The 17,452-nt window shown below is 43.1% G+C and overlaps 1 protein-coding gene across 1 annotated transcript in view; it reads left to right on the top strand.

Moving 5' to 3' along the window:
* LOC147732751 (roundabout homolog 2-like) overlaps positions 1-17,452 on the top strand; it is a 1,033,034-nt gene that overhangs the window by 688,581 nt on the left and 327,001 nt on the right. Inside the window, exon 13 of the mRNA XM_086957318.1 lies at positions 1,844-1,965. Within this exon, the coding sequence (XP_086813444.1) occupies positions 1,844-1,965 (122 nt within the window). The remainder of the gene's footprint in view (positions 1-1,843; positions 1,966-17,452) is intronic.

Below are 17,452 nucleotides of genomic sequence, written 5' to 3' on the forward strand. Positions count from 1 at the left end.
AGCTTAATGCCCAGAGTTGCAGAGTGTGAACCCATGATTAGGTCAGGCACCGAAGCGAGAATTATCGAGTCCATGGACATTTGAGCTCAAGTCCCTGCCGCGTCGGGAATCAAACCCTGGTCCCGGGTCTGACCTCTGCTTCAGGGTCTGCCTGCTCTAACCAGTGAGCCACACTTCTCCACGTCTTATAATGTTCTGTCAACTTTTAAAAATGAACTTATAAGCCCCTGTTGCAAAAACATATTGGTTGTGCCTGAGAACCACCCGTCTAAAAGATCTACCCGTCTTTTATCTAACCTTCATCTAACACTTGACCACAGATTGACCTCCATAGACACCTCTCCACCATACTTTCCCACCCAACCCTTTAAAAGTTATCTGCTGGTAAGTGTTCCACTCCCTTTGAGTTCCTTCCTTATTCCTCTCTGCTGATTCTTCCAACTATTACCAAGGTCTATGTGTCACTCTACTTATGTTTATTGGTACTACTTCTAACGCTATTTTGTGGGAAAACTATTTCCTATGTATATTGGCTGCATTGTTATTATTTTACCTTGTTGCTGGATGAACAAACTGACATATATCTGTAGATCATTTTTATTTCTTTGTAAAGTGCTTAGTTTCCCTTGGGCCACGTGCGTTCGATATAAAACTGCATAAATAAATAGATGCATATGCACAATCTACTGTTTATAGATCCCAAAGATAATCCTAACATTGTTTGTATTAATATTCTATTCTGTTCATTCAGAGTCAAGAACAATTATTCTATGATAGCACACTGGAATTATACGATGTGAAAGTTGCCAATAAAAAACTAATCCAACCTGCTACTTGAAAATGCCTGACAAGGGAGTGAGTGGTGTGCACATTTTTTCTCAGTTCAAAAACACTCTGTTCTAGTTTTTACAGCATCATTTTTGATCTCACCTAAAAGGGTATCAGAGTAATTGGAATTTTAATACAATATCATAAATACAACCTTAATTATACTGAAAGATTATGGGGTGCATTTGGACAGACGAGCATATTAGAAGTAATTCTGGTACTTAAGACAATATTTGACCCCGACATCAATGGTAGACTACAACCACCAACATAAATATCTGTAAGCAGATGTGAAAAACCTTGTTTGTCTCTCTTATAATGAGGAATATGTGATATGAATGTTGCTTTCTGAAGATAGCGTTGGCTTTCCGTTCTAAAAAGATCGGCAGTGAAAATGTTGTTCCAAATATATTACCCAAATATAACTTAAACATATCTCATAACACTGACAAGTTCCTACACACTGTGTGTGGTGTGTATGCAACAAGAAACCAGAAGAGGTATTTGAGATGATAGCAGGGAATAGCAATGTGTGTTAATATAGGGCTGTAGGGGTGAAATATTGAGATGGGGTGGATGAAGACAGGGCTAAGTAATAATGATGGGAATTTATGATACATGTGTGTGTTTGTAATGTTCCCAAAAGGTGTTACTTTTTTTTTTAAAAAGAGGAAGATACAGAGGAATGATGGGGAGGGGGGCATAAGAGGTACTATTCTATGGATTATGTGCAATGAGGAATATTTTTTCCTGTTCCTTTTTGCATCTTGATTTTTCTGTAAGGTTTGCCATTTTTTATGAGCTCCATATGGAAGCCTAATGGAAACCATTCCTAAAATCTTCATCTGATGACTCAATGCTGTTCCTCTGAGCATGATAACCACAAGCGTCAGCGTAATCTTCACTTTAGAGGTGTCTCTGAATATCATCTCAAAGTGCTGCAATGATTGTTATAACATTCTTTCTGTTGTGTCCTCTGGAAAATAATATCCTCTGTTTTCTGGATATTTTCCAGATATCAGCCCCACCAGGCAGGGTGTCGACCTTCGACAAGTGCAAAGCGAGCTTGGTGAAGTCATGGTGCAACTTCGTACTCCTGTCCTTCTCAATTCTTCAGCCATCCAGGTCACTTGGACTGTAAGTATAATCAATAGATTGGGAGCCTCAAATATGATCATAGTGCCTGTGGCTTGCAGTGTATTACTGAGGCATCTGGAATTTAACCTTAATTCATGTACTAAGAACAAGACCTTCTGTGTTTCATTTGCAGTAATGTATCTTTCAGGCCAAGAGATAGAAAAGACTGTTAAAGGGCCTCTCCATTTAAACATGGCTAATTTAGTAACACAAGGGTTAATGTTACTCTCCTACAGGCCCTCTTTCCATAAGAGAGCCTGCAAAAGTGGTCCTAACTTACACAAAATATGTTTCCCGCCTAACCTGACCAGAACTGCTGCTAAAAACCTTTAAACATAAGGTAATTAGAAAACAATTCCCTGAAAATTGATCTTATATTCACTCAAGACATGATAGCCAGGTAGATAATCTTCTTGAACAATCTGACCAAAGCTAATACAAAGATGTATCCCTACAGAAATAACCTAATGACTTCTCCAGCAGTGCTCATTGAAGGAAAGCTATTGATCTTCACCCTCAATAATGGCAAGATTATGATACAAGCTTTGGATGATGCTTTCGCCCACTTTGATGGCCAATTCAAATCTCTCTTTTAACTATGAAAGGCTGTGTCAATATTACCCGCTCCTCCCCTCCTTCTCCATGTTGCTGAGCTTCTCAATCATACCTCTCTTCCTGGAACCCTTCCAAATTGTTTCAGACCAGTCTCTCCTCCCTGAACTGTACTTAAATGGCTAATTCTAAAAATATGTCATCCATAGCGTACAGCTTTTCATTTCCCCAACACACTCATCCAAACGGAAGATTCCTTACTTAAACTGAGAACTGTCTCTCCCATAGTGAGCAGTTTCATCTCCAACAAAGGTCACTCAAACTGAAGACTCCGTTGTGTTCTCCCTTGCTCCCCTTCTGGTCCCTTCGCCCTCACCTCTCCCCTCTCCCCTGTCATCAGCTGAGCGCTCTAACTTTTAGCGAGATGTATCACCCCTAAGAGTTCCAGCTCCTACAAACACTGAAAAGCCATTAGCGCTCACCTATATGACCTATTGAATTCCCTATTGTTTTTAGCCATGCTGTACAACATTCTGGCTTAAAAATAAAATGAAAGACCCAATGATGCAGCAGACACATCATTTTGTAGGTGTACACACCACACATGAATGTGCCTACAAAACTACATGGGCAATTCGTTTTCGTTTTAGTTACCCATCTGAGTTGGGTTGGTAACTAAAAAGAAAACATATTTTGTTTTAAATTAGTGGGACAAGTAATGGGGACATAATCAACACAGAGCAGTAGCAACCTGAGGTGATGGAAACAACATAGAGGGCATTTGGGGGGAGCGAAATAAAGGGCGAGAGAGCAACATGGAGTGGACGGGAAAAAGTAAATGGGCAAGTAGGCAATAGGGAAAGTTGAGGGTGGGGAAAAGAAGCAACAGGTGAGAGAGGAGGGCATTGCATCGTTGGGGAAAGCAGCACAGAGGGCTAGGAATGGAGGAGAAACAATTTGGGGGAGAGCAATGTGGAGCGGTCCGGGTACAAGCACATGAGTGAGAAAGCACGGGATAAGCACACAAATGTGAGCACAAAATGGAATGGGATGGGGAGAAGTACAAAGACGACAGAGTGCAACTAGAAGTGCTGGTAAGAGAAGTACATGAGGGCGATGTCTAAAAAAAACAAGCATTTACAATGCAATGGTCTCGGCATTGTTAAAGTTAGAGCTATTGGCATTGCTGATGGCATTATTTTTATCAGGGTCGGACTGGGAACCAAAACCGGCCCTGGCCAAGTGTTCGGCTGCCCCCCCTCCCCACTCGGGGCCGGTTTTTGGCCGATTTTGTTGCAGGGACGATTTTGCAGCTATGCTGCAAAAACGGCCCTGTAAGAAAAACGGACCCCAGGGGCTCAAAACCGGCCCCAACCTTGCGGCGCACCGGGGATTGCCCGGTGCCCGCTACGGAACTGTCCGGGCCTGATTTTTATTTATGTTTTTGTTTTTAAAACATTTAAATAAATGGCATTGTCATTTACAATGCCAATAGCTTATTCTCTCGCAAATGCGAGACCTCTTGCATTTGCACCCACACACAGAGCCACCCACTCAAACACACAGAGCCACCCACACAGTCATTTACATAGAGCCACCCACACACACACAGCCACTCACACAGAGCCACCTACACACACAGAGCCACCCTCACACAGACCCACCTATACACACACAGAGCCACCCTCACACAGACCCACCAACAAAAAAGCTACCCACACAGAGCCACACACACAGAGCCCAACACACACAGACAGAGCCCAACACACACAGACAGAGCCCAACACACACAGACAGAGCCCAACACACACAGACAGAGCCCAACACACAGACAGAGCCCAACACACACACACATAGACAGAGCCACACACATACAGAGCCACACACAGACACAGAGAGAGTCACACACACACAGATAGAGCCACCCACACAGAGCCACCCACACACAGAGCCACCCACAGAGCCACACACAGAGCCACACACAGATCCACACACAGAGCCACAGAGACACACACACACCCTCACCCCGGGGACTCTCCTTATTTACAAATGGGTTATTCGAGGCCCCCACCAACTCCCAGAGCTCACCCGTTGCTTCCCTCTGTCCAGGTCAGCCACACGCCCATCTCTGCCCAGTAACACCACATGGAACAGAGGTAAGAAAAGCGATCACAACCAGGGAACAGAGGCAAGAAAAGCGAACACAAGCAGGGAACAGAGGCAAGAAAAGTGATAACAAGCAGGGAACAGAGGCAAGAAAAAATAACATTTGCGCTCATGCACTTCCAGATCAAACACTGCAATTAGTACAAAAGCCCCCGGTGCGCCACTGCGGGATTGGGGGCTCAGGAATCCTACCACCCTCCCGGGTTCGCCCCTGCCACAGACCATGGATTCTGTAGTTTTAGTCTGGCCTGACAGTTGGTAAGTGTCCCACTTACATTATGCCTGGTAAGTGTCCCACTTACATTATGACTTTGTTTACACCATCGATCACTGGCATAATCATTGGCACTGCTGGCCCATCTGGGATGGCATTTTGCCGACCACATCTACTTGAAAGGCTGGGCGGTGAGGGGACGTCGGGCGTAAGCATTCTTAATTTGCTACTTTCAGGCCTTCGGTTTCCAAGCAACTGGGCTACTATATTAAGGCAACTTTTTTTCGATTCTAAAATACACATTCGCAACAGTAGATCGAGTACAACACTAACAGGTTGGCACGGTCCAGTGAACGCTTGTTTAAAGTCTCAAGTATGTGCCAATTACATTTTTAGGTAGGGGTTGGGGGGGGGGGATGGTTTGAGGCTGTCTGAGCCCGGTATAGCATAAGCACCTACCAAAAGAGAACAAAGTCACAGCATGTGGCAGGTTAAAGACTTTCTGAGCGGTCCTCTGGCCTAGCTGATTAAGGGAGCTGCTTATGCCAAGCCCAGTGGTGCAGGTTGCATCTGTGCCTTGTCGGACCCTTGGCAGTTCAGTTGTTAGGTAACTGGAGGTCTGGGACCTGTGCAGTTCCCTCTGTAATGTGCCTGAGCTCCCTCAGCAGGCAGGGTGAAGCAGTGAGGAGAGAGAATAACAAGTGCAACCACTCCCACTCTTAGAGGTGTCATGTCCTTCAGCAAAGGACGTTTTATATAAGTAGGTCAGCGGTCTAGCTTGTCCAGACAGAAGTGAGATGCCAGGAACTCACTACATTGAGGGAAGCAGAGAGAAGAGGACGTATGGAGAGTAGCACCACTTCAGTAGGCCATGTATAAAAGCTGAGAAATTAATGAAGATGAGTTAATAGCCTTATGCCAGGTTCTGCCTTTTATGCAGAGTGTCATGCTTGCCAGTGTATGAAGAGAAACCAATCCAGAACAGGACAAGAAGGTACTTAGCAAAACAAGAGCACATCAAGGCAGAGGCAGGAGGGAGCCACTGTGCTGCCACTGTTTGTGTGTATGGGCAAAAAGGCATTCAGTTGTATGTGTCAAATGGCTCTCAAAATGCAGAATACTGAGATTTCCATATCCCAATCTGAAATCACGTGTGTGCTTGTGCCTAAGTGTATATGATTGATTGCCTCATTTATTTTTGTGTCTCTTTGAATTTGCAACAGAGTATGCTTATGCGCCACTGTGCTTATATCACACTGTTTCCAAGTGGGTGTTTGACACTGTGTGTGCTTGTCTCTGTGTGTGGCTGTGCACTGTGTGTGGTTGTGTATGTAAGTTAGGTTTACTCGGTCTGTCTGCATGTGTGTGTTAGTGATTACGCTAATATGTGTGGACTACTTTGTGTGTGTGTCACTATGTGTGCGGTGTGCGTCCAACTCAGTGTCTGTCTATGTGCGTATGTTAGTGAGCATGCTGCTGTGTGTGGCCCACTGGGGATCTGTGTTTGATTGTGCACAACTATATGCATATCGTTGTCTATATGCGTGCCCTATATATATATATATTCCGCCTGTGATGCCATACCTTAACCCTGTAGGCATCTGTGGATGGTTACCATCTTCAGATTCTTTTTTCCACCATTGGGTGTGGATGCATCAGACAAGCCTCCGCAGATGCAGAAGAAAAGAAGGACCAAGGTTTGTTAGATCTTCGAGGACGGAGAGGGAGACTGTGCCCCACAAAATACTTCTGTCAGGGTGAAAAGATAAAGAGACCATAAAGCCAAAGGCTGTGAGACATGCGCTGAGTTCTTCCCGAAGATGCTGAGGACTAGAGCCAAACAGAGATAGGTACACTATGCAACCCTGCAGGTGCAGAAGAAAGGGAGCCCATCCCTAAGAGAGTTCAGACTGTTGAATGAGGAAGAGGACAATAGGGGCACTGAAGCAGCACAAGCTGAAGAGTCGTATGCCAAGCGAGAGGTTGTCCCTGGAAGCAACATAAGGAGATAGACCCTCAAAAAAGACCTCATGTATTGGGTAAAAAGCAGCAGCCACCTGGTCATTAGTCCACACCTTCAAAAAGCATTATTGCGTGGAAATCCAGTTATACAAATAGTCACAAGTAGGACAGAGAGTGCTGAAGCACCTGTTCGCAAACTCAATTTCATTTTAACACCACCTCCAAGAGGAACCAGAGATACCGCTACAAAATCAATGCACAGCATGCAAATCCAGAAAAGGATTCATGCTGCAAAACTAAATGGTTATTTACCAGTAGGAGTAGTTCTTCAGCTTGAGGAGTTTTCTGTATTCACATGTTACCCTCCATTTCCCCAGAAATTGAGTATTACATAGGGCAATACCATACATCATCAAGACGCCTACATATACAGAGGTTATCAAAATGGAAAAAAAAATATGAAGATGGCAACCAAACACAGAGGCTTCTGGGGTGCACTGCACATCTGATGTCACAGGAGGAAGGTCGGAGCACCAAACAGCCACAAACCATTTCTAGCAAAAGAAAAGACTTACGAACAATTCCAGACCGAGCCACTAGATGGCGGAACAATACTAAGCATGTGAATCCAGGAAATGCTTAAAGCGGCAAAACTGCTTTTACTTGTAATTTACAATTACACCCCAACAGATGATCGAGACAATGCACCATGGGAGGGACAAACACACAATTGGCAAGCTGTGAAAAGAATAAGAAGCTGGCAAATGAGTGTCAGAAAAGTCAACCAATGGTAAGCAGTGGACAGGCTGAAACCCCCTGTATGTTCTTGGTAAGTCCACAATATGTCTTTTGCAACTAGATAACAGCGCTATTTGGCAGGTAACCTAAAAATTATCGCACTGCTCCTTCTGCAACATTAACGTTATCTCCCTCTTGCAAATTCACTATAACTGTCCAAGACCCCATTTATCCTATTAATTCTTCTAACATCACCTTGTGTCAAATGTCCTGGACAGCGAGAACCCATATCTCCTTGCTGTTACTGCTCATTGGATCACCATGTTATTCTCAACTGTGAGCCATGGTTGAGCGTACCAATTAACTGGCTCCACTAAAACGAAAAAGACATAATAATAAATCAAAACAATGCATCTCTAAAGAAGTGAGAGAAGAAAGAAAATATCAACTTGCTGAGAAACACCTTTGGTGGAGCTAACACTCAATTCAGAATCTCTATGGCCTGCTTGCTTACCGCAAATTAAGCAAAAAGCATATCTATTGAGGACAAGGTTGCCTTCCTCAGAATGTATCTAAACTCTGCAATAAACTTGTTGGCAAAACAGGAACAGTTGGTTTAATTATACACTTCGGCGGGGAGCACAGTTTAGAAGTCGGTCTGAGGACTGTCTCAAAGTACAAACAACTTGAGCACCATTATATACATTTCTTGGAGCATCATAAAGCAATTTCTAGATTCTTTTTAGGAAGAGGAATTTGGTCCTAGTGATGGAGTCATAAATTACTCCCACCTGATATCAAATGCAGGCGGGTCTCGACTTTGCGTGAACACAATGAGGGCCAGTGCGTAACGTGTCCAGATGTCCAGCATGGGGAGCGCGTGATCACTGTGTGTGCTCTGTGTGCTGTAATAAATGTACAGCATATCGTACAGCAGCCCTGAGTTTCCCAAACGCAAGTAAAGGCTTGAATTCCCAATGTTTCCTTGCTAGTATTTAGTTTGGAAGTGTGTGTGAAGTGGATGTTTCGTATCGTAATTGTGTAAATGTATTGCTTCCCGAGATAGTTACCCCTCCCTGCTGTGGGCCTTGTTGGGCTGATGTCCCTGTCTGTTGCCACATATTTGACCAACCAACTGATCCCTGCTACAGTGGCACAGTGGTGCTTGTGTCTGACCTTCCTGCGACTGAAAGTAAAGTGCATTCAGGTTACCTTCGGCTTTGGTTTTGAGCATGGGGATTTTTTAGGGACTGGCCCAGATTTATACTTTCTGCCACCAATCCTTCTACATCTGGGCAGGCAGGAAATATTTCTCTCAGGGCAGTCCATATTGGGTGCCTGTACGAACTGAATGAAACCCGGTCATGTTCAGTGTTTGTCAGCGGGCAAACACGTGTTAGTTTGTTCTCCGATGAGACTGCTTAGCAGACTTTTGACATCTCCTGTCACTAGGTTTATTCCCCAAGTGTTCTTCTCAAAACATGAGATACAACTTCCTGCCCCATTCAACAATGGTGGCAGTTTGGTTCTAAGCCCTTCTTTTTCCATCTGGACCCATGGCACATAGATGGTCCCTGACGAGGCCTTCTGCAGTGGCAAGCACATTTTGGCTTAGGGTAGCAATACTGGTTTCTCTTTAATGTAGCACTCCCATCTTTGTAAGCAATCCTGCATGTAGGGGAACTTCCACTTGGGATCTCCCCCTGTAATGGCCTGCAAATTCTGCCAATAATCAGGACATACAACCTTATCCCTTCTTGGGACCCAAAAGGACACACTACTTCACAATACTCACTCAAGAAAGGAACACTAATACTAATACTAAGAAAGCTTTTAAAGTCCATATTGAGAAGCTCGCAAGCAACAACAAAATAACACAACCTACTGGTGACAGGCGCTGTGAGAGAGGCTATTATCCGCTCCACTCCATTCACAAAATACTCACCCAAGTAGGACTAGAAATCCCACAACCTCCTGGTGACAGGCACTGTGCAAAAGGCAATTAACTGCTCCTCTCTGACCACAGAATACTCACCGAGATAGGACTACAATGCATGCTCCTCCAATAAGACTGGGGGAGGGTGGAAGAATTAGAATTTCGCTCCTTGCAGAGAGCCAGGCTACCTTCTGAAACAGCAATTACCCATTGGAAGGGAATTCACCCATCCTTCCATAGCACTTGGCCAAAAAGGAGCCTGATCTCCCTCCACAAGGAATACAGACAAATAATCATATGCTCTGGGGTTTCTTTTATTACACAATGATAGAATGACAAAGAAAAAGAATCACTACTATGTCACAATAGGCCAAACTATATCACTTACAACACCAATTTCAAACTACCAATTATATGATCACTAAAAGCAATCAGGAAAACATATATAGAACTTATATGTATATAAATGTATAGAACCTGAAAACAGAAGAAGACAGTTAGGCAAGAACAGTACGAATATAAGAATTAGTGGAACACCTCACCAAGTATCTGCACATCCCGCTTCCACTTCGCCAGAGGGGAGTCTGTTTCTCCAGCTGAATCAGGATTATCTGCTCCACTGTCACAGCTGCACGTCTGCACTGTGATGAACTACTCATTTGCAAAACCCAGACAGCTCCTTTAGTAGAAGTGGAAAATAGGACAAAGCTCCTGTGAGCCTCGCCCCCTCTTTCTCATCTGATTCCGCACCAGCCTGTTCCAAGGCCTTGGCATCGGTTGATCAGGCCTTTGCTATGGCTTCGGGACAGAGCATTTACATTCCTCTGATAAGAACCAGATTCTACCAGCATGCAGAGTGCAGAAAACATGTGAAAAGCATAACATAGCTTCTCACCTAGAAAGGCTCAGAAGATGGAGACAGCTCAGAAAACGGAGTTTCTTAAGCATAGGCCACTACTCCCACAAAGAGTCAAAATTAGTATCATAGATGGCATACGATTATGCCAGAGCCAATAGGCAAGCCCTGCCAGTAAACAAGATAAAGTCAGAAACAGAAAGATACATAATCAAACCCTACTTTGTAGCTTATTCTTACTAGGCAGGCCTACACATCACCATGTTATATGACAGTATAAATTGCAAATCAAGATGACATGAGACATGTCAAAGGCAATAGTCAGCACTGCCATTAAGCAAGACAAAGTCAGAAACAGCTTACACATCACTATATTAGGCCAAAATATGCTGAGATGGTGGTGGGCAACGGTCATAATCAGGCCATTTAACCATAAAATAGCTCATTCAGTACATTCCACCCATGACCATTGTCCAACACCATCAAACCTATAAAAACTTAAACAGTATGCAAAATATCACTGGAATAATAAGAAACATAACTGACAGAATGGGCAAAAGCAGTTCTAGGGCGAAACATATTCAAAAGACTCGGCACACATTGAATGCAATAGCATAATGCAACTAAAAACACATGACTAAGAGTACACCACCCAAGGTAGAACAAAGCATACCAAAATCAGGTACCCACCCAAAGAGCCAATCCCACCATCCTTTATCAAAGGTCTGTTGAACTTCAGATGACAATTATGCCAAGCAATAATATTAGATTGAATGGATTTAGAGTGGTCAGAAAGATTCAAGCAACATAATCCATCAGGATCAGAACTGCATATTTCAATAGCAGGAAAATCAATATCAGCCCTATTCTGCAAAATAGCTTGTTGAGCACCACGCATATCAAGCAGGAAATCAGATAAAGCGATCAAGGTGTGGTTAACAGATTTAACCATAAGACAAGCCGGTTAACTAATTGCCCTAGCATTATAAATTGACAATTCAGGAATCCCTACAATTGAAGCAGATAAACGAATAGATTCAGACTTAGAAAACAGAATGACATAAGACCATGTCCAAGCCAATAGGCCAAAGTCATAATTCACCTAACCCAAATAACATTATACACTTAATCCCGCAGTATCTAACATGGAGCACACGTGTGCACCATCACCAATAATACTGCACCTCAACATCCCACACCTCCTATTCTTAGCAAGACTATTCTACTGAAAGACAGCACCATTATAGAACAGAAGAGAAGTAGGCATATGCAAGACCATCCTACATTAAGGCTAGGATAACCTAACACACTAAAGTCAACACACAATGGTGGTGGTTGAGGGTCATCATAGGGCATCAGACCACAAAAGTGGCTCATTCACTACATTGCACCCCATGACCCTTGATCATCTCCATTCACATATATCAAAAACAAAATCTCTAAACTAAAGGCACAACTATGAGTGAAACACTGCATCTTTTAACTGCAAAATTGATATTATTGCGAAGTAACCAGCAACTGGATATCATAACTGAAAATTAAAACTATCATTGGGGCACTGTATCTGTTAACTGAAGGCAAAACCATTTAAAACTAAATTTGTAAAGTGAAAGACACAAAACTGCAGGTCATAATTGAAAGCATACCTACAAGGGAAAAACCCACATTTCAGAATTAAAAACACAGCTGCTAAAAAGAGATGTTGAATCAGCAAGTCTCTGCTGAAGTGGCTACACAGAAAACATATAATTCAAAGCAAATCGTGACTGTGTTTAAAAGAACTACATCACATAACTGAAAAACATAGCAAAAGATATGATGATCACTGCAGAGCTAGCAACGACTGCATTACCTAAATACATGTAAAAGCAATAACTTGGGTACATATAGGAATAACTTGCAAATGTCTGGATACTTGTTGAATGAATACAGAAAATCTTTTGAATGCTCCTAATGCCTCTAATGGTTAAACTACAAACTCTACTGCTAAGGCAGCCAACCTAATATGGAATGTCCGCTGAAAAACAAAAGCTACATTAACATATTTTAAAATTCAGTCTGTAGCTCAGAAAATATCTACTCTAATTGCAGCAAAGCATCTCTGTTAAAAAAAAGTTCTCTGTGAAAACTGAAAAACAAAAACACATCCTTCTCTTGTCAGAATTGAACTCCATGTTGATCAAACAGTTCACAGCTCCCCTCATCTTCACTTTTTACATAAGCAGTTCTCCTGTGTGAGAGACACACAGCCCTCATGCATTGAAAGTCAGGAAACAGTTCCAACGTAGCACATTTTGCTGATACCTTCTTCGCTTGGAAAGAAGCAGTCCATCTGTGTAGGTCACAGCTCTCCGACATCCATCTTCATCTGTAACTCCTCAACAAGGAAGAACCCCATCCGGTCTGGTCAGCCATGGGACACCAGCTCCCATCAGCCACAGGACATCAGCTTCCATCAGCCATCAGCCACAGGACATCACCTCCCACCGTCCGGCCTGTTCCAGGCTTGGGTGGGGGCAGGGAAGGGATGGGGAGGGGGGATAGGGCCCACGCACACAGGAATGGGGCGCCACGCACACCAAGGCACCGCTATATGACAATCTGAAACGATAAACAAGTATCACTTTTCTTGCAAAAAACATCAATTCAAAAGCACACATTTTTAAAAATTTTTAATTTCTAAAAATACAATAATTTCATTTCTATGTGCAAAGCTCTCCACTAGATCTGGGGAATTGTCTAAGAATATTACCTGCGCTATAGCCTCTAAGTTTTTTCTGGTAAAATCTAACTTTTTTCTACACAGCCAGAAGGGCTGGGGCAGCTTGCTTAACTCTGTGCTCCTTTACTCCATCCACCTTCACTCCTTCAGGCACTGCCCTTCCTTTATAAAAGCTCTGCGGACAAACTGGTCCATTGCCAAAGATAACAAGCAGAGACGTCTCTGCTCTCTGCTTTCTGCTCTAGCTTGCCCCTCCTTTACAAAACCTTCTCAGAGAGAGAGGCTATGGAATGCCATGTTATCTCACCAAGGTCAGGACAAACCAGTCTACATGTAGTGTTTTTCCCAAATTTGCAAATCTTTTCTAACTAAATGCTCACGGCCCCAAACTGTGAAACTTTCCGTTCTCAGATGGAATGCACAAAATTTGACTAAAACAACCTACTCAGCAGCTCACGTCTAAATGCATGCACCTTTTTTTTTTTTTTTTTTTTTTAAGGAAGCACATGTCTCACAGTCTTAAAAGTCTTCTCTTGTCTCAGACGAAAAACAGCTTTAACCTCTCCTGACCGCCAGCAAAACATTGCTCTCAAATGAACTCACAAAATAAATTTTTATTTGTCTGAATTGGCCAGTCATAATAATTGTACACAATTTGCTGTAGTTCATATTTAAAATCATATGGTTGCATTTGTCTTTTAAAGCAAAATGTATCGTTCACTGTTTTGTCTGATTTATCTCCACAACCGCTGATCGTTAAGTCTAAAACACTGGTCTGTTTATCTCCCTGCACATTCCTTTCTGACTGAAAACCCTCTTCGGAAGAATTAATTGAAATTGTCTGTGTAACTTGCAGCCTGACTGTCAGTCAGTCAAATCCTGACTGGATTTTCTGTAACATTTTTCACATCTAAATCATACAAGTTTAATTCTGTTGTCAAAGGTATATTTTCACACAGTGCATCAATTAACATTTCCTTCAGCTCACTGCGTTCCTTTTGCAAATGCTCAAATTTTGGATGCATATTAAGCAACATATTTACCATAACCCCACTATCTCTGTCTGAAATGTCATCCCACATTTCAGGGTTATATTCTGCGATGTTACATTCACTTTGCAACTGAGCACATTTTATATGCATTTCTTAATTAACACTTTAAAGTGATCCAGCTCTTTCTACCTAATGTAACAAGCTATTTACAAGCCCTTCATACAAAACACACTTAAACACACAGCAGTTCGCACTCAACAAAGCACAAGTACCTCACTCATGAGCCAGTACTCCATGAGGAGTCAACTCCCATCTGGGAATTTCAATGACAACTGAGAGTCAACCCCTGTTTTCCTAGAAGACATAATCACTTTTCTCCCCTTAGAATCCACCCTTCGATCCTGTGAGTCATGACTCCAAGATGTAATGGCCTGAAAATTCTGCCAATAATCAGGACATACGACCTTATCCCCTCTTGGGACCCAAAAGGACACAATACTTCACAAAACTCACCCAAGAAAGGAACACTAATACTAATACTAAGAAAGCTTTTATAGTCCTTATTGAGAAGTTCGCAAGCAGCAACAAAATAACACAACCTACTGGTGACCGGCGCTGTGAGGGAGGCTATTATCCGCTCGTCTCCATTCACAGAATACTCACCCAAGTAGGACTAGAAATCACACAACCCTCTGGTGACAGGCACTGTGCAAGAGGCAATTAACCGATCCTCTCTGACCACAGAATACTCACCCAGGTCGGACTACAATGCATGCTCCTCCAATAAGACTGGGGGGGTGGAAGAATTAGAATTTCGCTCCTTGAAGAGAGCCAGACTACCTTCCGAAACAGCAATTACCCATTGGAAGGGAATTCACCTATCCTTCCATAAGCACTTGGTCAAAAAGGAGCCCGATCATCCTCCACAAGGAATACAGACAAATAATCATATGCTCTGGGGTTTCTTTTATTACACAATGATAGAATGACAAAGAAAAAGAATCACTACTATGTCACGATAGGCCAAACTATACCACTTACAACACCAACTTCAAACTACCAATTATATGATCACTAAATGCAATCAGGAAAACATATATAGAACTTATCTATACTACTATTATAAAGAGACAACTGGAAACCTTTGAGACGGGTAAACTCAAGAAGTACAGCACCAATCACAACACCCAATACACCATTGTAAAGGGTAGTTTCAGCAGATGGACATAGGCTATACATCTGGCAACTATATACATTAGAAAGGTAAAAGAACATAGGGGGGTAAAGTAGTCCCTTGTGGGCGTTGTTGTGGGCATGTTAAACTCCAGTGGGCTTGATCGGGGGCGTGGCGAGTGGCGTCTCATCAAGCTCCAAGTTCGCCACCTTCACTCCAGTGGGCGTGTCGTGGGCGTGGTTGTGGGGTATTATGCTATAGTAAATGGCCGCGGCCTGGCATATGGTGTAGTAAATGGCCACGTACTACAATCAATCAATGTGGGCGTATCGTGGGTTTCAATCATATGGGCGTATAAATGGGCGCGAACTACAAATGAAGCGCCGCCGCTTCATGCGCAACTTTCGACATAGGAACGTGTAAATATCCGCGTACAAACGACAATATGGAAACCCCAAATCATGCACAATGTTAATCATATGGCCCTGTAAATCGCCAAGTACTAACAAAAATATGCAATCCCACAATATTGATTAGCATAAAAAGAGGCACGGCTACGAACAGCAATCAAGCGACAATATACCTTTCTCATGATTGGACGGGTCGCGTTGTCAGGGGGGGTTGCAATACAAGGAAGTAAAGAAAAAAAACGTGGCTTCCGGAAACATTGACGATCCGCCATGACGTGAAACTTTAACTCTTTTTGGCCACTTTGCGAATTACGGCTCCGTCACACGGCTACACCGAGCCAGGCAAGTACAAAGAAAAATTGGAAAAAACGCTACCATTCAAACCAGCACAAGCAAACGCACTTTCACGCAGGACAAATATTCAACATCATGACGCACGCACAGTCACGCCGGAAAAACATTCAAAATCAGCATGCACACACAAGAAAGGAAGTAAATAGACGGCCAACGCAGAGGCACTGAAACAAGCACTCGCTAACGCACATTGACGCCACACAAATATCAAAATTCATCATGCACACACAATGAAGGAACTAAATACACAGGCAACGCGCAGGCACTCAAACCAACCCTCGATAATCAATACGACAACGCACAGGCAACAAAAACACACCTCAAAAACGCACATTCACGCAAAACAATCATTAAGACTCACCGGGACACACAACAAAAAAGATAACATACATTTTCAACCCCGGACAACGTCGGGACGGGCTGCTAGTATGTATATTAATGTATAGAACCTGAAAACAGAAAAAGAAAGTTAGGCAAGAACAGTAGGAATATAAGAATTAGTGGAACACCTCACTAAGTATCTGATCATCCTGCTTCCACTTCGCTAGAGGGTAGTCCGTTTCTCCACCCGAATCAGGATTATCTGCTCCCCCGTCACAGCTGCACGTCTCCACTGTGATGAACTATCCATTTGCATAACCCAGACAGCTCCTTTAGTAGAAGTGGAAACGTAGGATGAAGCTCCTGTGAGCCTCACCCCCTCTTTCTCATCAGATTCCGCACCAGCCTGCTCCAAGGCCACGGCATCGATTGATCAGGCCTTTGCTATGGCTTCGGGACAGAGCATGTACATTCCTCTGATAAGAACCAGTTTCTACCAGCATGCAGAGTGCAGAAAACAAGTGAAAAGCATAACATAGCTTCTCACCTAGAAAGGCTCAGAAGACGGAGACAGCTCAGAAAATGGAGTTGCTTAAGCATGGGCCACTACTCCCGCAAAGAGTCAACATTAGTATGTAAGATGGCATAAGATTATGCCAAAGCCAATAGGCAAGCCCTGCCAGTAAACAAGATAATGTCAGAAACAGAAAGATACATAATCAAACCCTACTTTGTAGCTTATTCTTACTAGGCAGGCCTACACATCACCATGTTATATGACAGTATAAATTGCAAAGCAAGATGACATGAGAGCATGTCAAAGGCATTGCCATTAAGCAAGACAAAGTCAGAAACAGCTTACACATCACTATATTAGGCCAACATATGCTGAGATGGTGGTGGGCAATAGTCATAATCGGGCCATTTAACAATAAAATCGCTCAGTCACTACACCCCCTCTTAGCCGAATACAGTCTCCACAACTCCCATATCCTCTTGTTCGAAGGATCCCTCCTTCGACCAAGGTCTATCATAGTGGCCCTCCCTTTCAGTCCAGTGGATTTGCAGGTGGCAAAAAAGTTGTGTAAAG

This window comes from Lissotriton vulgaris, chromosome 2_1 (assembly GCF_964263255.1).
Source record: "Lissotriton vulgaris chromosome 2_1, aLisVul1.2, whole genome shotgun sequence".
NCBI lineage: Eukaryota > Metazoa > Chordata > Amphibia > Caudata > Salamandridae > Lissotriton > Lissotriton vulgaris.